The following is a 24,699-nucleotide window of genomic DNA, read 5'->3' as shown; positions in this document are numbered from 1 at the left end:
TGTTTAAGTTATTTATGTATATTGGATACTAACCCTTTACTGGATATGTCACTTGCAAATATTTTCTCCCATTCAGTAGATTGTCCATTAGTTCTTTTTGTCCTTTTCTGTGCAGAAGCTTTTTATTTTGATGTACTCCCAGTAGTTTGTTTTTGCTTTTGTTTCCCTAGCCTCTGGTGACATATCTAGGAAGATGTTATTATGGCTGATGTCAGAGAAATTACTGCCTGTGGTCTCTTCTGGATACTTAACTCTTTAGTTAATAGAAAATTATTTATTTATTTAGTAAGAGTGATTAAAAGATCTTATTTTTTATTTATAAAAAAATTAAAATTTTTATTTTTTTTTTTTAAAGATTTTTATTTATTTATTTGATAGAGAGAGATCACAAGTAGGCAGAGAGGCAGGGGGAAGCAGGCTCCCCGCTGAGCGGAGAGCCCGATGTGGGGCTCGATCCCAGGACCCTGAGATCATGACCCGAGCCGAAGGCAGAGGCTTAAACCACCGAGCCACCCAGGCGCCCCCAAATTTTTATGTTTTTAAGATCTTATTTATTTACTTGACAGAAAGGGAGAGCACAAGCAGGGGGAGCAACAGGTAGAGGCAGAGGCTCTGTAATGAGCAGAGAGCCTGATGTGGTTCTCTCTGATCCCAGGACTCTGGGATCACAACCTGAGCAGAAGGCAGACCCTTAACTGACTAAGCAGACCCTTCACTGACTAAGCCATCTGGGCGTGCCCCCCCCCAACAAGATGTTATTTTTAATCTCTACACTCAACATGGGACTTGAACTTACAACTCTGAGATCAAGAATTGCATGTTCCACTAACTAAGCCAGCCAGGCGCCCCTGTCTTTATTTATTTATGGATAATTTCCTCTCCATTTTCTCTTTCTCTCTTTTTCCTTTTCTGGAACTCCTGTTATTTTGGATGTTATCCCTTCTGAACTGGTATCATTTAGTTGTCCTTTTTTCCTCTCATATTTTATTTTTTTTAATATTTTATTTATTTGAGAGAGAAAGGAGTTTACAAGTGGGGGAGGGGCTGAGAGAGAAAGTGAGAGTGTGTGTAATAGGCAGACTCCCTGCTGAGCAGGGAGCCTGACACCCTCTTATCCCAGGACTCTAAGCTCATCACCTGAGCCAGTCAGATGCTTAACCAACTGAGCACCTTCTCTGTTTTAATAAACTATTTTTGTTTTAGTAAAAAAATTAAAAACTGTGAAGAACTGTCTGGACTGTTTCCCCCATTTAATTTTCAAACATTCCTTTTATTGTCATTTCTGCTTTCACATTTTTAGCTTCCAAGATCACTTTGGTTTTGACTTTTTTTTTTTTTCATAATTTCCTCTTATTTCTTGGATGCAGTATCTTCTCTAATAAGAGAAGGTAGTTTCCTTCTGTTGCTTGTATTGCCTCTCTTTTGTCAGAGTTCCTTATTTTCTGTTAGTTTGACTTGGGTTTCTTCGGTTTTATATTTAAGGGGAGGCATTTAAATGTTGATTGGAAAATCTGTGCCCATGGGTAGAGCTGGTCCACTCATTAGGGTAATCAGGTATGACTGTGACAGTTCTCCCATTTCCTGCTTGGGGGCCATATATTCTTGGATGCTAGTGTTTTTGGAGCTGAAGACTGTAAGGATGCTAGGGGGTGTCTCTTTTGCCTGTATTAACCTCTTCTTAATATCCCTGCTTTTATTAAGGACTTTCATCTCCTTCGTCAGCTGTGCCTAGTGTCCTTAAACCTTTACGTCTCCTGCCAGGGTTGAGGATGAACTGCAAAGGGGAGGGGATTCAGGAGGGCTTTCCAGGCCTTTCTGTACTTCACTAGTCCTTCTTTTTTAGCCCCACCATCACTGTCAGAGTATCTTGGGCTTAGAAGTTAGTGAATATTTTAGGGGTGGCTGGGTGGCTCAGTGGGTTGAGCCTCTGCCTTTGGCTCAGGTCATGATCTGGGGTCCTGGGATCGAGCCCCGCATCGGGCTCTCTGCTTAGCGGGGAGGATTTGATGGCAGTAGTAATCTTGTTTCTTATTTGTTCCTTCCTGAAACCAGATATCGGTTGAGTTTTCTTTAGTTCCTTTCTTTTCTTTAGGTTGTTAATTCCATTATCACATGCTTTGTACACCACTATCATTCTGTCAGCATATCTCCTGTTATAAACATGTTAACTGCCTTGACATCCTGACTTTCAAGTGTTTGGTCTTTTCAGCTATTTAAGCTTTAGACTTCACCCTTCATCAGTTTGAGATTCTTTTTCAAAGTGTTCCACTTGACTTACCTACAAAAATGAATTTTAGATCTCAACCTGTATGCCTGACATCTCTGCTACTTACTTCTAGACAAATAGTTCTAGAACTACCCTAGAGTACCCATCTCAGCCAGGATTCTGGTCAGTCACTTCAATTTTATTTTCTAAACCACACGTGAACAAATGTCCTGTCTCTACTACTAAAACACTGAGATATACCTAGAGACAACTCAGAATAAGGCTTCTATGTATGCCCCTCAGTGCTATGGCTCAGTAACTCCCAAATTAGTATGCAGATAAGTAGGAACCAAAAAAGTAGGCTATAGAGAGAAGTGAGAGTACCTGCTCTGGCCTCCACCGCTTGCTTATGTGGTAATGTTTAACCTCTTGTGCGTTGGTTTCCATTGACAACAGCAACAATGCCTACTTTACAAGACTGATAGGAAAAGTGAGACAGATAATACCTGTAAAATGCTTAGACTAGGACCTGACAGGTAATTCTCAAATGTTAGATGCTTTCAGTAAACGTATTGTATTATTGTATTAGGTCACACATTTTTTTTTTATTATTATTTGATTTGGCCTACAGTGAATTTAAAATCACAGCTCCAATAAGCTACTATCTGTGTAACTGACTAAACTTTTGAGTTCTTAGTCAGATTGTTTAAGCCATGTCTTTAAGTTTCATATTTAAATGCAGCCTGAGACCCAAGTACAATGTGAACAAGGCCTAGTCCTCCAAGTGTACAGCCAAGTGGTGTATCAACACAAGTAAATAGGAAATTATAAATAGTGTGATAAGAAAATGCGAAAGTATAGGGTGCTCTGGAAATATGCAGAACTTCTTTATATGAATTTAAGAGTTAAGGACAGCTTACTAGAAAAAGTGACATTTAGGCTTAGACCTTAAGTGGGAGTTTACTTGAAAAAGGAAAAGTGGGCTGGCTCTAAGCAAAAGTGGTCTATGTGAAGACCAGAGGTGAAAAAGATCATGGCTTTGAAAGCAGTTTGGAGGGGCAGCATTAGCGAGTTCACGTAAGGGGAGTATGGTATAGGACAAGCAAAGAGAGGCAAGCAGGAGCCAGCTCATGAGAGTCCTTGAAAGCCTATTAGTAATTTGAATCCTCTCCTAAAATCAGTGGAGAGCAGTGAAAGGGTTTTAAGTGGGGGAGATGCTATCATCAGGTTTATATCCAGGAGTGAGCACTTGGACTGTAATGTGAAGAATGGCTTGGAGGGAGGCAGTGATGTCCAGGAGACTAGTTCTAGCACTGGAGTGTGCAGGAACCTGATCGGCTGGAGGCCGGTGGAGCCAGTGGTGAGAGGATTCACCCAAGGCAGAACAAAAGAGATAGAAGTTTACTGACTGCACTGCAAGGGAGCAGTGAGCAGGACAGCAAAGGAGAGACTGGCCACAAGGAGGCTGGGTGGGGGGCGGCTTTTGTTAAGTGGGGAGTGAGGAGGTATGGGAACATATGAAATTTTCCTTTTCTGGTACCTGTGCTGGTCGTAAGTAGCCCATTGGTCAGCTAAGGCCTATGGATATTTTGAGGTGGTGCGTCACTGTATGAGCTTGTTTGCATTCAGCCTGTGGTCACTGTGGCCCCTTTGACATTACTCAGGTTTCCATTGCTCTGTTGCCCAGAAGTAGCCTCTGCATTCCCCCCTGAGATTGACAATGACAAATCTTTGGTATTTGGTTGGAGGTCTTCTCTTTAGTAACTGTTTCATGCTGGACCTGGGGGAGAGAGTATACCTAAATTTGTCTGTTTCAGGGGTTCTGTGCAAGTTACAGACCAGAGCTTGATATTATAATAATGTGCTAATAATAGGTAGTTTGAGTGAGATTCCCTGGTGGCCAGGTCCATGGAATTTATGGGGTGGGGGCTTTCCAGTGGTATGGGCTGGAATCCCTGTTGAGTCATCATTTGTATGAGGAGTTGTTGGATCCAGCACATAGAAATGAGGACTTTGTTAGAAAAGTAGCAATGTGAATGAAGAGATGTGTAGACTTTCTAAATATTTATAATATGGCCTTAAAACTTAAAAAAAAAAAAAATGTCCTTGAAGAAAATGAAATCACACTATATCCTGTGCTTTGCTGGGTATGTCTCAAAAGCTGGTTTGCTGAACTCTGCCTTAGACTCCTTGCTTTTCTAGCCTTGCTTCTACAGTCTTTCTCAATACAGCAGCTAGGATGATCTTGTTAAAACATATTTCAAATCTTGTTACTCCTCTGCTGCACATCTTCTGGTTTCCAGCCTTACTTGGAGTAAAGGCCAGAGTTCATACTCTGGCTGACAAGGCCCTTTATGATTTTGCCTTCTGTATTGGTTAGAGCAGACTAACTAATATAATAGGCAACTCCAGATTTTCAGTGACTTCATGCAGTAGCAGTGTATTTTTTATAAAAGTTTCACTTAGCTGGGGATGGAGAGTAGTGATTCACTGTCTTAGGTTGTTCAAGGACACAAACTGACAGCATCTCCTCCTGTCTCTGGGCGTTAACAGCCAGTCTCCTGACAGGCTGTTTACGCCAGCAGTGGGTTAAGGCATGAGGGGATTGATCAGTGTTTTATCATACTTGTACATCAAGCTTACCAGTTCGGAAAGTGATTTAATGTGATTTTTTTCTTTTAATGTTGGTTTGGGGTGGTTTAGCTGTTTAATAATTGATTCTGGTTCTAGAATTTTGACATATCATGCAGCAGATACTTGCCAAGTTAGGTCTGTTAGGTATAGTTAAAAATTGGTGCATGCATCCTGGATAGTTTAGTCCAGAGTTTGTCATTTGAAGCAACAGAAATGAAACTCAAACTGGCTTAATTTTTAAAAAGGGAATGTATTGGTTTGTATAATTAAAAGTCCGGGGTGGAGGGGGGAGTCATGCTTTAAGCACAGCTGGATCCAAGTGTGGCTTCCCTGTTTTTCATTTAAAAGTTTTAGTTCTCACTTAAGTGGTTTGGCTTTTTTATATAATAGGTGAATTTTTCTGATGTTACTGCTTTACTGAATTACACTTTTAAGGTCAAGGTTGCTGGACCAAAAATTTGACCACTTAGAGGCAATGAAATAGGGGGGGGGGTTCTACTGATACACTTACGTTATTTGATTATATTTTTGCATGGGATGGCACCATGTGAACCAATTGGCTGTGGTAGAGGCTTTTATATACTTGCAGGTATATGCACAGACAAGTGTAGTAACGCTTTTCCCTGCTCTGCTTGTCTGCAGGCAGTGAAGTGAAATCTGCAAGAGTCCTGCTCGCTCAAGGCCTGCATATAGGAAAGAAGCAGGGGAAAAGCGTTACAATCAGCTTTTGTTCTACAGCATTTAAAAACATAACAGGTATGTCAGATTTTTGGTCTGTCAGCCTTGACGATGCCCTTTGAAAACTAACTGAGTACTTACTCTGAGATGATAGGGCATGCCATTGCAGTGTTTTTAAAATGTGACTGATAAAAGTTCCTGTAACATTTTTGTTCTTGGAAAGAAATGTCAAAAACTTCTTTAGTGTTATTTGACACTAGCTACTAAAATAGTTTTTTACTAACAAAAATTATTACCCAGCCTGAGAGTGGTAGATATGATGAAGGAGATACCTTTTTGGATTTTACTTTTACGATTTAAAAAAAAAATTTAAATTCAATCCTGTGGGATCGATTGAACTCAAAACATAGTTTGCATTATATAGCCACACTCTGAAGCATTTGTAGCTTTAGACTATAAAAACAAAAGAAAAATTTCACACTAACTACTTGTAGTTGCCAAGTTACCCATTCAGTCATGTTGTGTTTTAGGTATATTGGAAAGTCTGATTCGGTTACGATCAGTGTGTGGAATCATAAGAAGATCCATAAAAAACAAGGTGCTGGATTTCTTGGTTGTGTTCGACTTCTTTCCAATGCCATCAACCGCCTCAAAGACACTGGTTGTGAGTAGATACTAGTGCTTTTTAAAATTAAAAAAAAAAGTATATATATTTGTGTAACACACACACACACACACACACACACACTCATATCCCCACACATGGTTTTTGTGATCCAGAAACTTAACTTCCTATGTATGTTTGAAACGTTGGTAGAAATTCTTGGTTAAATTTATTTTATGGACTTTATAAAAAGAATGAAACATTTAAAATATGTGAAACTTGAACTGCATCAGAGCTGCTGTTTAGTATCTAGTGAATTTATTAGTGTTAGGAAAGGTTTGATATCCAAGAGTGAAAAGAAAGGTGTCAAAAGTATATATGCCTTTTTTTCTTAGTACTATTCTCTGGTTTGGGTGGATTTATGAGATAAAGTGAGTTTTATTTAGGTGATTGGAATGTTTAAGGGGAAATATTATTGAATAAGAGTTATATATGATGATAAAAAAATTTAAAGTTCTGGAAAGGTGAAACATTGAGTGTAAGACAGCTGTATTAACTACTTAATTATAGCTTAGTTTTTCACTAACCTTGGGTGTTTAGAAGATCAGGCCAAGATCATGACATTAGAAATGATTTCCATATTGGATTGACAGTTTTAGTTAGCATGTGCGTAATGTCACCAGGCGACAAGCATCTTTTGGGGGATTATTTCCATTGGGACATAGATGAAAATGTCTTTTTCAACAAAAATTTTTGTTGTTTCTACGGGATTCTTTTTTATATAATATAAAAAATATTGCTAGTTATTATCATGGGATTTTAGTCCAGATGTCTCTGCCAAACAAAAATTCACCTAGAATGTAGCTGAAGAAATTAATAAAAAATAGAGCAAATTTAGCTTTGAATATTAGATATATTGAGATGACCCCTTTTAATGTATATGATATCATAGTCCAGATACATAAATATTGATCTGTTAAAAAGGGAGAAAATTGTGCCAGAAGTCCTGAGTTGGGGGAACTTAAAGGCACCTGAGAATTTCTCTTATCTCTGAGTTGACAGGGTGACCCAGCAGGAAGTAGAGGACTTTGGGATTGGTAAAGGTCTAGCACATAAAAACGAACTGTTTTATGACTCAACCCAGCAGGCAGACTGAAGACTTACAGGCCATATGTATGGCTTTATCTCTGCTTCCATTTAGCCAACATTTATTGAACCTTTAATGTGCCAAGTACTAGACAAAACCCTGGTGATAAAAGGTGAGAAAGGCATGGATCCTGTCCCCTAAGAAGCAAGGGTGAGGGCCTGCTGGCAAAGGGAGAAGGACTCACTGGAGAGACTGAACAAGAGAAGAGAAATTGCTTTGCAGAAGTCCACTATGTAGTGAATTTATCAGTGTCCATTTATTTCGCAAAGGGAAAAATGTCTGTTTTTGGCTGGATAGCCAGGCGCTGTAGTTTTGGGACACAGATTTTTCTTTCTGCTGCCTGTGTTTCATTGCATTAATTTACTTGACCCCTTTGATGTGCCATAATATTTCATTTATCACACATTTATTGAGCGCCCTGATACAGTGTTCTACCAGTTTGGAGTGGAAAATACAAAGACTCATGTATGATCTTTTCCTCTTATCAATTCATAACTTCTTTAAATAGACAGATGGCATATAGCTGTACAAGAATTCAACTTTAAGTGATATAATCAAAAGCAACGTGTTGTGGGTGACACTGTTTCCTACTATGACTGACCAGGTCATTGTGATGCCTATTCTATAGATGAGGCATGAGAGAGTAAATGAGTTGCCCCTAAATGAGGTAGTAGCTGAACTGACTCAAATCCTTATCTTACAGTTTATACTCAGCTTCTTATTAATACTTACTTTGTGCAAGTGGAGCTCATTTGAAATGGTTAGATAAAAAATAATAACTAACATTTATTGAACACTTATATGCCAGAAACTGTGCTAAAAGTTTTACAGAATTACCTAATTTGATCCTTAAAAAATATGAGGTGGGTACTATAGTTATATGTGAGAAAATCAAGACTTGGATAAATTGCCTAAGAACAACAACTATTAAGTGACAAGCTAAGAGTCAGACAAAGTGGTCTGAAACCTTTGGAGAAAAAGTAATTGCCTCTTGGCAATGTATACACCAGTGCCTTACAGTTTTTGAAATCTGTATTTATCAAAACTTTGTTAAGACATTTTTACTAATTATATATGCAGTTAGAAATTTGAAACATTTGCTTCATCTTTAAAACATTATTCTTTAAATGATAGGCCTGTTTGCCATTGGATTATGGAAGTTTATCATCACTCTCTAGATGTTAGAAGCTCTGATACCAGCTTATTTTTTAATTGCTTTTTTTGTTGATTTGAAATAGATCAGAGGTTGGATCTGTGCAAACTTGGGCCAAATGACAATGATACGGTTAGAGGACAGATAGTAGGTAAGTGGAATATATTAAATCATGTGAAATTTTGGCATCATTCAGACTGACCGAATTCTAAATATCTTTTAAATCCAAGTGCACTAACTATAGCTTCATTGTATTGGCTTGAGTTAAATGAGTCACATAAAAAGTTTCAAACAGTGGATCCAGGTTCCAGGCTACCTTAATTTAAAGAATTTTAAAAAACCAAACCCTTGAACTATAAATAATGTTTAAAAAAAAAAAGAAAAAGAAAAGTAGGCTCCTAATGTGAAAAACTATTGCTCCTTTAGACAGTCTTTTTTTTTTTTTTTTTTTTTAAAGATTTTGTTTATTTATTTGACAGAGAGAAATCACAAGTAGATGGAGAAGCAGGCAGAGAGAGAGAGAGGGAAGCAGGCTCCCTGCTGAGCAGAGAGCCCGATGCGGGACTCGATCCCAGGACCCTGAGATCATGACCTGAGCCGAAGGCAGCGGCTTAACACACTGAGCCACCCAGGCGCCCCTAGACAGTCTTTTAAAGACAGACTTTATACATGGTCTGAAACTTTTCCAAAAATAGTTCTTAAACTGGTTTTTGAGTAAGAATATTTTATTGAACTTTGTTTAACCTTTACAGTTTTAAGGGGCGCCTGGGTGGCTCAGTGGGTTAGGCCTCTGCTTTTGGCTGAGATCACGATCTCAGTCCTGGGATCGAGCCCTGCATTGTGCGCTCTGCTCAGCAGGGAGCCACCCACCCCTGCCTGCCTCTCTGCCTACTTGTGATCACTCGCTCTCTGCCAAATAAATTAAAAATATTTACCAAAAAATCACTTTACAGTTCTAAAATAATCAGTGCTAATTGAAAAGAATATGAGGAATGATAGAATACTGATGGGAGAAAGGGAGAGGTTGCTATCTTACTTGTGAGACACTCAGTGGGCTATCTTGAATTGACTCAGAGGAAGGGTTTTTTGTTTTAAAGATTTTTATATATTTATTTGACAGAGACACAGCAAGAGAGGGAACACAAGCAGGGGGAGTGGGAGAGGGAGAAGCAGGCTTCCTTTGGAGCAGGGAGCCTGATGGGCGAGTTGATCCCAGGATTCTGGGATCATGACCTGAGCCGAAGGCAGATGGCCTAACGACTGAGCTACCCAGGTGCCCCAGAGGAAGGACTTTATACAAAATTTCCTGAGACTCAAGAATTGATGGATTGATTTTTGATCAAGATACATAGTGTGTGGGGCTCCTGGGTGGCTTAGATAGTTGGACATCTGCCTTTGGCTCAGGTCATGATCTCTTAAGTCCTGGAGTGGAGCCCCACATTGGGCTCCCAGCTCAGCAGGGAGTCTGCTTCTCCCTCTTCCTCTGCCTCTCGGCCTGCCTGTGCTCTTTCTGTCTCTCCCAAATGACTAAATAAAAAAATCTTAAAAAAAAAAAAAAACAAAAACAAACAAACAAAAAAACAAAAAAACCCCAAAACAAGACACATAGTGTGGTAGGATACCAAGGTGGGCTCCTTTGAGGCTTCTTAAAGAAGAAGACATGACTGGAATCTTACCACTTCAGTATAGAGCAGAATTTAAGATAAGTTGATTGCATTATGAACCTATCAGAGAGGTTTTAGTTACTGAAGTTACTTTTGAAGGGCCTCGTTTGCCAAGGGAATGAATTGGGTTCATAGTGAATTGCCAGAGTAGCAACATGACAAAGCCCTATGATAGTTACCACAGGGAAGTGTCTGCACTACAGCCTAATTGAGAATTCCTGTCAGATTGAGAAGGGAGTAAAAGAACTCAAGTGCTGGCATATAAGACTTTTTTTTTTAAGATTTTATTTATTTATTTGACAGAGACACAGCGAGACAGGGAGCAGCACAAGCAGGGTTGAGTGGGAAAGGGAGAAGAAGGCTTCCTGTGGAGAAGGAAGTCTGATGCAGGGCTCGATACCAGGACCCCAGCCGAGGGCAGACGCTTAACGACTGAGCCACCTGAGCACCCCAGCATATAAAAGACTTGATCTCAGCCAAAAGGCCAAGAAGTGATATATAGGACTTTTAAATGTGATAGTTCTTACTTTATTTGATTTGCTATGTTATGTAATTTTTGCCAACTAATGTCCAGTAGTAACAAATAGTTCCGCTAGGTGTAGATGGCATTTATAAAAACAGCAGACTTTTCCTTTGTCAGTAATTAGAAATAAACCTATGGAGTATATTATATAAAAAAAGCTTTTCTTTAAAATGTGTGTGTGTTTAAACTTGAAGCTTTTGTGTGAATTTGGTTATCATAGTAGAGATATGTTGGACTCAAACATTATGCTTTATTGTCCTGCCATTTAAAAACAGAATAAATTAAAAAAAAAAATCAAAACCAGAATGAGTTCTAGTTCTTACTGAATTAGACCTTTCCAAATAATCATGCATAGACGTATATAACATCCTTTGGGAAATGGAGAAAAGTACACTAGAATACTAACTTTAAAAATATATATATCCCTTTCTAATAATTTTATATACACTTATATGTGTATATTTTTTATGATTTTTGTTCATTGAATATAAAATTTTTGTTTTCACTTACTGTAGCCATTATTAGTGTTTATAGTTAGTGATTTTAGAGGCTGAATTATATTAATATGTCATAACTTAATTACTAGACTTTTAAGTTATTATTATTATTTTTTTTGCTATTGTAACATTGAAACTTGCAAGCATTTCTGGACACTTAGCTTTATCCTATTTTTGGAGTATTACCATAAAGAAAAATCTCCCAAATTGAGACAAGTGATATAAGGTTATAAGTCCTCTCCCTTGTTTTTGAATCTGTTACTCAATTCTTCGCATCTCTTGTGAGGTTTTTCTTTTTTTGTTATAAAATCAAATAAAAGTATAGACAGAGAACATAAGGAGCAACCATAACATGCCATCGTGGTCATTACCTTAATGTATATACCTTTTTTAATTTATTTATTTATTTTTAGAGATTTTTATTTATTTGATAGAGAGATCACCAGTAGGCAGAGCAGCTGGCTGGGCGGGGTGGCGGGGAGCAGGCTCCCTGCTGAGATAAGGGCCTGATTCCGGGGGCCCAGAGATTCATAACCTGATCCCAAGGCAGAGACTTAACCCACTGAGTGACCCAGCGCCGCATACCTTTTTTTAAAATGATGTTACACTGTGCAGAATTTTAAATAACCTGATTTAATCTGTTCTAAATATCTTTTGTTGTTGTTCATGGATGCATTTTAATGTTGTATAGCAGTCCATGGTGGACAAATAATTAATTTAGCTGTGTGTTATTGCTGGATATTTAGATTGTTTCTGATGTTTTAATGTTAGGAACAGTGTTCTTAAAAACATAGTAGTTCTATGGTTCATTTTACATTTTGCTAGGATTAGGCCATTTAAAAACACAAACTCACCTAAAAATTGCTTAGGTGTTTTGTAATGCAGCAGTCTGGAGTTGAAGCTTATGAAATCCTTAATTTTGAGACTTAATATTATTCTAAACTCGCTAATGAAAAAATACATAGTTTTTGCAGGGATTATATTTGGGTAAGCATTTCGCTTAGCCTTTCTGTATAAAAACTGGTTAATACTGTTTTTAGTGCAATTTCCATTTTACATTTTGTTTAAATTCACTGAGGAAAGGTATGTTACAATGTCACCTATAAATGAAATTCATATAAAGGTGTAACGTATTGAACTTTCTGATTTTTCAAAATTTTTGCAGAGCTGGAAGATTTCAGAATTTTGGAACCCTTCCTAGAATGAAGGGTCCTTAGATGTCATACTTTATATAGTAACTGGTTAATTCTTTAAAAGTTGTGTTGGGGCACTTGGGTGGCTCGGTCTTTAAGCGTCTGCCTTGAGCTCATGATCCCAGGGTTCTGGGATGGAGCCCCACATCAGGCTCCCTGCTCAATGGGAAGCCTGATTCTCCCTTCCTCTCCCCCTGTTTGTGTTCCCTCTCTCGCTGTCTCTTTCTCTCTGTCAAGAAATAAATAAAAATCTTAAAAGATTAAAAAAAAAAAAAAGTTGGATTATAGTCACATTTGCCCGTTCCTGTTTTATCTTTTAGGGAGAATTGCCAAAAATAGAATTAAAGAATATTATAGCAGCAAGGGGACAGACATAACAGTTAGCCTAACTTCCTCATTATTTAGATTATCTAAACTTCAAGAATGTTAAGTGTTTTGTTGACGGTCATTTGCCAAACTAAGTGTTAGAGCCTGGTCTAGAGCTTACATCTCTTGCTTCCAAATTTATAGTAGTAGTTTTACACCACACATGATTATGTACTATTTTAACTCATGGAATTGAAGTATTGCCTGATTGCCAGAATCCAGTTTCATGGGTTTTGTTTTTTGTTTTTTAAGATTTATTTATTTATTTTTAAGATTTATTTTAGAGGGCACCTGAGTGGCTCAGTTGTTTAAGTGTCTGCCTTTGGCTCAGGTCATGATCCTAGTGTCCTGGGATCTAGTCCCACCTCAGGCTTCATACTCAGTGGGGAGTCTGCTTCTCCCTCTGCCTCTCCCCGCTACTCATGCTTGCTCTCTCTCTCTTTCTCTCACAAAAATAAATAAATATAATCTTTAAAAAAAAAAAAAAAGACTTTAGAGAGCAAGAACAGGAGGGGCAGACGGAGAGGCGGGGAGAATCTCAAGCAGACTTGATCTCACAATCCTGAGATCGCAACCTAAGTCCAAACCAAGAGTTGGACGCTCAACTACTGTGCCACTCAGAAGCCCCTCTTTGTTTTTTTAAAGGTGTGTTAAGAATTAAACCCAAATTAATGTGAACTTTTCTAGTTCCTCTGTATGTGCATATACCTTTCATGTGTTATGCCTGTTTTGAGTATAGTAGAGGGCTTGCATTGCTCCATTACAGTGGTCAAAAAGGATTTAAACTCTCCTCTATGACCACAATAAAGGATACAAAATCATAAAATTTTAATGTCACTCCTAAATGGAAAAAGAAATTACAGATTTATTAAAAGCTGAAGAGTTCATTCTGGAGTATTAAATAAGCTAGATGTCTTTTAAAGATATATATTTTAAATTGCAATAAATCTTTCTAGTTTTCCAACTCTTAGTAATTTTTTCGTTGTCTTACAGTAAGTCTTCAGTCCAGAGACCGAATAGGCACAGGAGGACAAGTTGTGGACTGCAGTCGTTTATTTGATAATGATTTACCAGATGGGTAAGCTGAGATCATTAGAGAAATATGTTGATAACATCCTTCAAATAATGACAAATAAATTGGTATTTATTGTATGCTTAACTTTAGAAATTTGCCGAACAGTTCCAGAATGTAGATTTTTCTTATTTTTTAAAAAAGATTTTTAAAAAGGCTCCCTGCTCAATGGGAAATCACAAGTAGGCAGAGAGGCAGGCAGAGAGAGAGGGGGAAGCAGGCTCCCTGCTGAGCAGAGAGCCTGATGTGGGGTTTGATCCCAGGACCCTGGGATCATGACCTGAGCTGAAGGCAGAGGCTTTAACCCACTGAGCCACCCAGGTGCCCCTAAATTTTTCTTATACTTGAAAAAATAGCAAGGAATCTTGCCAAGACAAATTTATAAAATAAACCATTAATTAGATACGTTAAATTTGGGGGCACCTGGTTGGTTCAGTCGTTAAGTGTCTGCCTTTGGCTCAGGTCATGATCCCAGGGTTCTGGGATTGAGCCCCACATCAGGCTCCCTGCTCAGCGGGAAGCCTGCTTCTCCCTCTTCTACTCTTCCGCTTATGTTCCCTCTCTCCCTGTGTCTCTCTCTGTCAAATAAGTAAAATCTTAAAAAAAAGAAAAGAAAAGAAACATTAATGAACCTGTGTTTGTCAGGTACTGTTAGCACTTTCTTGTGATGCGTTAGATCACATAACTCACGTGTGTGATTCTGGAATTAGACTGTCTGGGTTCTAATCCTTAGTCTTCGGATTTACAAGCTTTGTGAATTTAGTTAGTTAATTTAACTTCTGTAAGCATTGGTTTATATTCTAGAAGAGGATTGTGATAATAGTATTTATGCCATAAATTGTGAGGATTAAATGAAATCATTCATATAAAGCACTTAGCACAATGTTTTGCATATTCTGTTTAGTAAATAGTTAGCTGCTCTTATTACTCTTGCTGCTACTGTTGTCACCCTCATTCATTTAGTAGATTAAAAACACTGGGACTCAGAGGAGTTAAGTAAACTTGCCTTGAAGGTCTCACAGTGAATGGTAGAGCTGGAATGCAGACGTGTAAGCCCCGGTTCCAAAGCTCATACTTTTGATTACTGTTCTGTCTGAAACCAGCGCTGACACTGTTCTGACTTTATTTTTAACTTTCAAAACACGTTTAATTAACACCAGTGAAGTGTAGTTTATATACAATAAGTTATTTAAAGTATGTAATTGGTTGGGTTTTGACTTAAATTATTTTTGATCCGAAATTTTACATCCAAGCCAGGGTATTCGCTCATTTTGTTTAAACTCTTAAAAATCGCCATAATTTAAGTCTGTTTATAAATCACTGTAGTTCCTTGATACATATATTAACTCTTATGGCTGAAGTAGATTATGGTAATTTTGAAGGGGAAGTTTAGTGTGAAATAACTTATCAGTGTTAAGAGATTACAAAATTTAAGGCTTATTCTACACTTCATAGTACTTTATAGTGCTTTCTTCCCCATATATTTTATATCACAGTCTTTAAAAAAGTCTAATTAGGTCTACATTTTATAATATAGTCGTACATGTATATAATTTATATATTATTAAGCACTACATTTTGTGCTTTGTTATCACAGGGCAAAAGACCCTTTAAGCATCTCTTTATTTCCTATTTTTTTTATGGCTCCTAAACCTCTGCAAGGGTTTTGGTGGAAATACTAGCATTACCACATTTCTGTGGTCATTCACCGATATATTTTTACATATATATATATATATATATATACACACACACACACACACACACACATACATACATATTTTGTTGTTGTTGTTGTTGTTACATGGATTAAAAAGTTACTGAGGAGGAAGTACCATTGTTTTTTAAAAAATAGTTTGGGTAGGCTAAATGCTTTAAAAAGCTTTTATAGGGGCGCCTTGGGTGGCTCAGTGGGTTAAAGCCTCCGCCTTTGGCTCAGGTCATGATCCCAGGGTCCCGGGATCAAGCCCCACATCGAACCCCACATCGGGCTCTCTGCTCAGCAGGGAGCCTGCTTCCCCTCTCCTCTCTCTGCCTACCTTTCCGCCTACTTGTGATCTTTGTCAAATAAATAAAATCTTAAAAAAAAAAAAGGTTTTATACACTTTTATGTTAATTTTAAAAATTAGGTGTGATTTTTATTTTTAGTATGCCCCCCCCCCAAATTCTGGAGAAATTAGTATAATTTAATTGAGTGCTGACATTATTGGAGAATTCTGAGTTAGGCTGATGGAGAATATTAGCCACACTTCAGTGTAAACATTTTAGAAGCTTCAGAATTCCAGAAGATACATTGTACAGTTTTAAAATAAGCTGAAAAAAATTCCAGTATTCTATTGATTTTTCATTTGTCATTCCTGATTTATCATAACAGATGTCTTCCTGGCTCAATTTTGCACTAAAAACATTCTGTATCTACCTTCCTATTGATGCCGTATCTCTCAATTTTTATTTAAGCTGGGAGGAAAGGAGAACTGCCTCTGGAAGAATTCAGTATCTGAACCACATAACAAGAACTACGCAGTGGGAACGCCCAACACGGTAAGAACATACAAATGTCTTCCCGTGGTCTCTGCTTTTTGCCTTCCTGAAATTGCCACTTTCTGTTTATCTGTCAGCTTTACCAGATTTCCTTTCTTGGTTTATACTGCTGAAGATCAGTAGATCTTACAGCAAGTGCCACTATTATTTCCAAAAGTCATTTTCAATAAAGATTGTTTAGCACGTCATCCTGTTATTGTAGCTCAGGGCCAGTGATGTTACTTAATAAATATTTATTAAATGAGTTAACAATAAATCGAGAAGTCCTTTTATTTCTTATTTTTCAAGAATAAGAAAAATTCTTGAAAAATTTTTTTCAAAAAAAATTCAGTTATTGAATGGCTATAACAAAATATAGATACTGGATCTTTATTTGTTCAGTCATGTTGGGGTATGATTGTGTTATATTGCATCCAGTAAGGTCTGTGATCAAGATAAGAACCAGATGTTCTAAGACCATGTGGAGGGCAGGGTAAGGGGATGTTAGAACCTGCAAAGGAAAACTCTGAAGGAGAATTTCTGAACTAAATCTTTAAGAATGTTAGAATTTAATCAGATAGGGGAAGGTGATGAAAAGTATTGAGAGTAGTTGTAACAGCTATCATTCAGTTCACCAAATGGTTATATGCCAGTTACTGTGCTCAACATTTATGCTGTAACAGTAAATAAGGCAGAAGGGCCTTCATGGAGCTTACTGTATAAAGGCATGGGGATGTAAGATAATTTTTAGAAACTCCCAAGGAAGCACTTTTTACTTTTATTTTCATTTTTAAAGATTTTATTTATTTGGGGTGCCCCGGTGACTCAATTAAGCATCTGCCTTTGGCTCAGGTCACAGATCCAGGCTCCCTGCTCTGGTGGGGAGCCTGCTTCTCCCTTTCCCTGCTTGTATGCCTCCCTGCTTGTGTGCTCTCTCTCTGTCAAGTAAATAAGATGTTAAAAAAAAAAAAAAAAAAGATTTTATTTATTTAGTTATGTGTGTGAGAGAGAGCTTGCATGTGCCCCAGACAGGGTGGAGGGGCAGCAGGAGAGGGAGAGACAGAGACAAAATCTCAAGCAGGCCCCATGCTCAGCTTGGAGCCAGACTTGGGGCTCAATCTTGTGACCCTGAGATCATGACTTGAATCGAAATCAAGAGTCAGACAGTTTAACCAGTGGAACCACCCTGGCACCATGGAAGTACTTTTTTTTTTTTAAGTAATTGAAAATGAATAGGATAAGTGGCTGAATTTCCTTTTCTTGTTTGTTTGTTTTGTTTAAGTAAGAACATTTTTTTGTTGCCTCTGTTGAGTGTTTGTTTTGCCCTCCATCCCCTGTTTTCCTGAGCAGGAATGGCAACAGATACAGAACATCAAATGCTTCTCTTAAGTTATACCTACTCTTATTTATTGGGAATTAGTTGCTTAACTCATTAAGTCATAGTTTCCCTCTTACATTACAGTTCTCAGGTAAAAGCTTAGCTCATGTTGCCATTTTAAAAAATGCTTGTTTGAGAGTTGTATTTCAAGTATTAAACTGCCAATGATCTATTGAAGTGAACCCATTTTTACTGTATCTGAGTATAAATGATTGTGTACTTTTGTCAGTGCTTTAGTGAAGTCCCATTTCCTTCTAACTCATTTAACTGATGAAACTGACTTTAATTTCCACGGGTATAAAGTTGATTGTGGTTGTAAGTGTTAGTTTAAAAATTAACTCTTGATTATCCTTTTATATTTTTGATGACCTGTCAGTATACCAGAAGTTCTTTGAAGAGTCACACCGTCATCTTTATTCATTCAATAAATATTTACTGAGATACTCTTAAATATGCCAAGCACTGTTCTAGGTGCAGGGGATATATATAGTGGGAAACAAACTAGGTGAACGTTCTTTTCTCAATAAAGAAACATACTAGTAAGGGAAAACAAGGATGCAGATAAAAAATGATCAAACAATTGCTGTGCTGAGAAAGTAAGGTGAGGTACTTATCAAATGCCTGGGTGACCGCCTTAGAATTGAAGGTCAGGAAGGATCTCTCAGACATTTAAGCTTAAACTATGATTTAAATGACAAAAAGGAGCCTTGGCCTAGGGAGAGTAGGAGAAAAGGGCATTCGGGAATGGGAGGGAGAACTCCCTTCTAGCCCTAAAGGTAAAAACAGTCTTGGCAAATTCAATGAATAGGAGAAGTGTCAGTGGCCAGAGTGGAGTGGGAGAAGGATGGGAAGTCAGGTCCGAGAGGTAGGCTGAGGCTAAGTCAGGAAGTGCTCACATCTACAGATACATGTGGATTTCATATAAAATGTAATTAAAATCAGTATAAAATGACTTAGGTCCATAACTGACAGTGTGCCCGTAACATGAGTTTGGTGTTTAGAGGCATCACGCTCGCTTTTATTCAGTTCTTGAAATCATCAAGATTTGTGTTGCTCATTCCGTTTTCTTGTGATTATTCCTGCAGTACAGACATTGTCTAGAGAACTCGACCTTTGATATCTCAGTTGAGTAACTTTTTAATCCTGTTACTTTTCAATAGACCAGCATCTGAATATTCAAGTCCTGGCAGACCTCTCAGCTGCTTTGTTGATGAGAACACTCCAATTAGTGGAACAAATGGTGCAACATGTGGACAGTCTTCAGATCCCAGACTGGCTGAGAGGAGAGTCCGGTCACAGCGACATAGAAATTACATGAGCAGGACACATTTACATACTCCTCCAGACCTACCGGAAGGCTATGGTATGACTAGCAGAGGAAAAACAAGTGTGGCTTACTGATTTCAGCTTGCTAAGAAAGCCAGAAAATCAGCTTTAAAGAAGTTATTAATCTGGGTTTAGGGATCCTCCATGAAAATGAATGTGTAAAATCTCCCAATCTGAAAGTCTTTGAAGTGGTAGAAGACTACCTAACCAGCAGTTTGACTTGGGCTAGTCGTTAACTTCAGTCCTCTTGCTCTTTTATAATGAGATGAGATGAATGATGCCTCTCCTTGTCTCAGAGGTATCGGCAAGAGCATATGTAACGATGGGAGGTTTCTTGCAAATGGGCACTTTGTAAAGGTGAGGTTACCACCTTGTTACAGATAACAGTAATCTGAAGTCAGACCTGCGATGCAATTTTCTAGACCTACATATTTAGAAATGCCATCAGAAATACGCTTTGAACTTATTTATATCTTCGTATTGTCTGTAATTTTGGATTATCTGCATGATTTGGGTTATTGTTGTAAGTGATTTAGTCACTTTTATGTTTGTGTAAAATTATTATAATCTTACATAATTTTCTAGATTGTAGAATTTCATGTAGAAGAGGACTTGAGTCTTCTAGTTGGTACAGAACTTTCTAAATCACAACCTGTGAATACTCTTGTAGATACTATTAACTCAGCTGTCTTCTTTCTTGCTAAAAGTTGGCCGAAATAATTACAGCCTTACCCTCCCAGCAGCCTGTAGATAAACCATATCTGGGCTTATGGTGACACCTAATGACCAACACTGGGAATCGCCTGATCTAACCTGAGTTTTGTTTTTCTTCTACAGTATGTTTTAAACTGTTCTGCAAATGCATGATTCTAGCTTTATTTTTTTAAATATGTTTTAACTCTTTAATTAAAAAAAAAAAAGAAACCAATTTGTCCATTAACTGTGCTGTGCTGCACAGGTTAACCTAAGTAGCACAGTGATGAGAGCATGGCCTTGGGAGACAGACCTGGGTTTATATCCTGGCTTTCCTGCACATTAGATGTGTGACATTGGGCACAGTATTTAATTTCTCTGAGCCTCAGTTGTATCTTCCATAAAATGGGGAAATTAGTGATGATTCCAAGTGATGGTTTCATGTGAAGTGGCTGACAGTTTCCAGCACAGAAAGCACTTAGTAAACTTTGCCTGTTACTGTTAATGTTCAGACCTTAGAAGGAAGTATTTTCTGTCATTTCTCTTTAATTGAGGTTATAAGGCAAGCAGTTCGGAGTGGAGGTGGTTATATTTTACAATATTACGTGTGATTTGGATTAAAAAGAAATTTTGTACAACCAAAACCTAGGAGTAAAATGGGTACCAGGGCTGAAAGTATCTCAGCTTTCATCTGTCACCAATTTTAAACATTTTCGTGTTTATGATTTTAAGAAGCTTAAAGTTTAAATTGACTTTATTATAGGTGTATAAACAAATTTATATTAATACATATTAGATTTTTAGCAAAAATCTGCTTATAAGTGGACCTATGCACTTTAAGCTTGGATTATTCATGTTGTTTTACATGTTGGAATTTTTCATTATATTTTGTTTAAAGATAAGTGGTTCTATTGCTTAAAAACACAATTAAGACTAAAAACCACTGTTGAAGAACTTTTTTCCACAGATTCCTTCCCTTTTGTCCTGGCTTCCTTACTCTCTTCCCAGGGCCTTGGAGTTAATTTTGCCTTTTACTTTTTCTCCCCAGAATGCATGCTTGTTCTCTGGTCTTCTTTCTAACTTGCTTATTTTTGCATCTTTGTCTGTTTTTGACTATAGAGTGTCTCCCCCCTTAAAATGGCATTTTCAGTCTGTTTTTCCTTCGTTTGAGTTTAAATGGTAGTCTTGAGGAAACACCTCTCTCAAGAAAAAACCTTAAGTTTTGTTAATAAAATTAGGTGTAATAAACAAGCATTACCAGCCTGCAAACCCTTTGAAAGTTTTTGCAAGTCCTTGGAGAATCCCCCCGACAGTTGGCTAGCCTCTTCCTCTGAGCTTCCTTTTATTCCCCCTCAGGCTCCACTTTAAGGCAAACAAGAGATCATTTCTTCTTGTTTGTTTTGTTGAAATATTGGTACTGCGACAGTCTTGTTTTCTCTTTTCCATAGCAACATGTTTAGTATTTAAGCCACATTGTGTTGTTGGCTTTCAGATAGGTGGCCTCTTGCCCTCATCACCATTTATAAGATTGTTTCCAGGAGAAAATGTATTGAGTTGAAAAAGAATGATTTATAAAACATTTTCTGGTAATACAGTAGATTGGTAATTTGGAGAATTTCACTATTGATGTAATATCCTAGTGTCTGTAGCTGTCTTTGATTTGAACATTCTGAATATGTTTTTATTATTAGTGTTTCTTAATTTTACAGAACAGAGGACAACACAACAAGGTCAGGTGTATTTCTTACATACTCAGACTGGTGTGAGCACATGGCATGATCCAAGAGTGCCGAGGTAAGAACATATCCAAATACTCTTCATACCACTGGATACCTGTTTGACTTAGGATTTCTTTGATTGTTTAATCTTCAGCTTAACATGGTTTATGTAAAAGTTCGGTTCTTTGTGACAGTCATTTCAGTTGACATTTAGTAGAAAGGCCTTCCTGTTTCTCTGCAGTGTCTCCCCAGTGTCCTGCTCCCAACCAGCCCCCTGCCCTTTTCTCCACTCACCTTTAAGAAAAAAAATCGGGGTGAAAACACGAGTCCTTTAGGAATTTGGAAATTGACCCAGAGAAGAGCATAAAAAACATTGCAAAATATACATTCCCCTCCCCAACTTTTTTTAAGGATAATAAATAGATATTTTAATTTTTGGCTAGGCTTAAAAAAAAAAGATTTATTTATTTTAACCTAATGTGAGAGAATTCATTGTTTTTTTGGTATTTTTATGTATTCCTTAATAAAGTTTCACTTTAATATACAAAGAAATGACCTAATTAAAATACATTTATTTATTTAGCCACTTTTTTTTGTATCAGGTAGTACTGTCATGTGATTTTTCTCTTATTCCATTAATATGATGTTACATTAATCAGTTTTCAAATACTGAATCAGTCTTGCAGCCTTGGAATAAACGTCACTTGATTGTGGTTTCTTAAGAATTAAAAGAATTAAAATTCTTTTCTTTTCTTTTTTTTAAAAGATTTTATTTATTTATTTGACAGAGATCGCAAGTAGGCAGAGAGAGGAAGGGAAGCAGGCTCCCTGCTGAGCGGAGAGCCCAATGCGGGGCTCGATCCCTGGACCCTGGGATCATGACCTGAGCTGAAGGCAGAGGCTTTAACCCACTGAGCCACCCAGGCACCCCTAAATTTCTTTTAAATACCAGTACTTGTACCTTATCTATCTGTTTATTTATTTATTTATTTATTTTTAAATATTTTTATTTATCTATTTGACAGAGAAAGACCAGTGAGAGGGAACACAAGCAGGGGTAGAGGGAGAGAGAGAAGCAGGGGGAGAGGGAGAGAGAGAAGCAGGCTTCCTGCGAAGCAGGAAACCTGACAGTGGGCTCCATCCCAGGTCCCTAAGGCAATGACCCAAGCCAATGCATTTACTAACCCAAATGTCAGCTGTCTTTTAACTTGAAGAAGATGGAATGACACATAAATCGATTTAATTATTTAACAGGATTTTTGATGCATTTTAATATCAAATAAGTTTTTCAAACACTGTTTAGCTCTTTTGAGTTATTGAACAGAGCAAATCGTCAGGTTCATTTGAAGCTACAGAAAAGGGTGAGCTCTAAATTCTTAATCTTAACTTGGTAAACTGGATGTAAACCTTTGTAAGACAAAGATATTTTATATTCTAAATGCACCATTCTTCTCAAAAAAAAAAAAAAGACCAGGGAGGGTGAAGAGATCTTCTTCTGCCTCAAGCTTATACTCAGAGCTCTACTTGTCAAGAGTCTTGCATTTGAATCAAAACCAGATGTGACTAGCTGATCTCGGATTGCTTTGATACTCTATTTACAGTTGACCCTTGAACAATGCAGGGTTTGGGGCACCGACCACCCGCACAGTCGATTATCTGTGTAACTTTTGACTCCCCCAAAACTTTGCTAAGAGCCCACTGTTGACCATAAGCCCTACCGATAACATAAACGGTTGATTAGCACATACATTGTATATTTATCACATATGTGCTCTCACAGTAAACTAAGCTACAGAAAAAAGGTTAAAGAAATCCTTAGCAATGGTAAGCACATTTATAGTTAAGTACTGTTCTGTAAAAAATCTGCTTATAAGTGGACCTAAGCACTTTAAGCTTGGATTATTCAAGGGCCAACTGATATTTATAAATGAAGCTATTATAATGTAAATATTTTACTCTGTGACACAGCTTAATTAAAATTTTTTGAGGGTGGCAGCCAAGGAACGTGTGGATCATTCATTATTGTACCAGGGTTGCCATTTCTTGATAATGTAAACTGTTTAAAAAGCAGTGGGGAGGAAATTTTTTGTTTATCAATAAGCTTACTGAAAAATAACTTTTAGAAACAAGAATTTGTTATGTAAATTAGGAAAAGAAGTGTTTTGGATTCTGTTTATCAAATTGTAGGTCAATAATGACCTTTTCTGTAAAATAATTTAAAACCATTGGCAGGAAATAGAAAATGATTTTTTTTTTTAAAAAAACCAAGTGATTTCTCACCAATAGTGAGAAAGTTGATCTTGAGTTATCTGTTGGAAGAATAGTATCTAAACTGGCATCAGAAGTTGAAATTGGGAGAGATTTTGGCATCACCATTGGCTATTCCTAAGGAAACATGTCAGGTTTTCATTCATGAGTAAAGGATTTCTATAAAGGTTTAGGACTATTTTATGTTGAGTATTGAATAATGACTTTAATTTTAAAGTCTGGATTATTTTCCTTTAGTCTCTGTGTTCCGAATTGTTCCTGTAAAAATGTGTATTTTATCTTTTGTTTTGGAGGATCCTTTAAGTAAAGGTGCCTTTGTATGGAGGCTCTTCTGACAAAGCAGACCATGAATATTTAGATTATATTAAGATAGCATTACTGTTCAAAGACATTTATAAAATAGTCAGACACTTTACTTTTGTAAGATGTCCAGTAAACTTAGAATTATCTGTGAACTCCCATTTTGCCATCTTTTGTATTTGTCTTTGAAACCGTGATTAATGCCTTGTTATTCATTACATTTCGTTCTGTGTAGTCTTGTGGTACAGATCTGTATTTTTATGGCTGTATAACATTCCATTTTTCTTTAATCATTTCCTAATGGGACATGAAAACATTCCAGTTTTCCGCTCTTTTAACCCATTCCTTAGAGCTCTCCCACATATGATTATAGATTTAAAACATTCTAAATAAAATGATATAAAACAGAATTCTGCATTATATCAAAAGAATTATTCATTCTTTGATTTCAGTAATCACTTTTCCTTTCAGAAAGCTCCATTTAAAAAGATCCATCTGTTCATTCTTAATAATATCTCATTGATAGTTTGTAATTTTTTTAACATTGCATATCATAGCGGTTCTGTTTGATCTCTGACTGTATTTAGGGATCTAATTCCGTGGCTTATTGTTTCCACTAACTCTCAGTCATGACTTTTCTTTCTGGAGTGTGTGGTGATCTTTGAGAGTTTGTCTGATCTTAATTGGTTGGAGTTCTGTGGACCCAAAGTAGGAATTCAGGAAGTATTCCTGGAATCATTTCATCTCCCCATTGAGTTC

General features: G+C 37.3%; 1 protein-coding gene across 1 annotated transcript in view; it reads left to right on the top strand.

Annotated features, from left to right (window-relative positions):
- SMURF2 (SMAD specific E3 ubiquitin protein ligase 2) overlaps window positions 1-24,699 on the top strand; it is a 117,609-nt gene that overhangs the window by 72,406 nt on the left and 20,504 nt on the right. The window contains exons 4-9 of the mRNA XM_032319924.1: window positions 6,049-6,182; window positions 8,508-8,573; window positions 13,659-13,743; window positions 16,195-16,278; window positions 18,796-18,998; window positions 21,364-21,448. Coding sequence (XP_032175815.1) covers window positions 6,049-6,182; window positions 8,508-8,573; window positions 13,659-13,743; window positions 16,195-16,278; window positions 18,796-18,998; window positions 21,364-21,448 — 657 coding nt within the window. The remainder of the gene's footprint in view (window positions 1-6,048; window positions 6,183-8,507; window positions 8,574-13,658; window positions 13,744-16,194; window positions 16,279-18,795; window positions 18,999-21,363; window positions 21,449-24,699) is intronic.

This window comes from Mustela erminea, chromosome 18 (assembly GCF_009829155.1).
Source record: "Mustela erminea isolate mMusErm1 chromosome 18, mMusErm1.Pri, whole genome shotgun sequence".
In the NCBI taxonomy this organism is placed as follows: domain Eukaryota; kingdom Metazoa; phylum Chordata; class Mammalia; order Carnivora; family Mustelidae; genus Mustela; species Mustela erminea.
The sequence above is the reverse complement of the archived record's forward strand: the minus strand, read 5'-3'. Positions and strand labels throughout refer to the sequence as shown.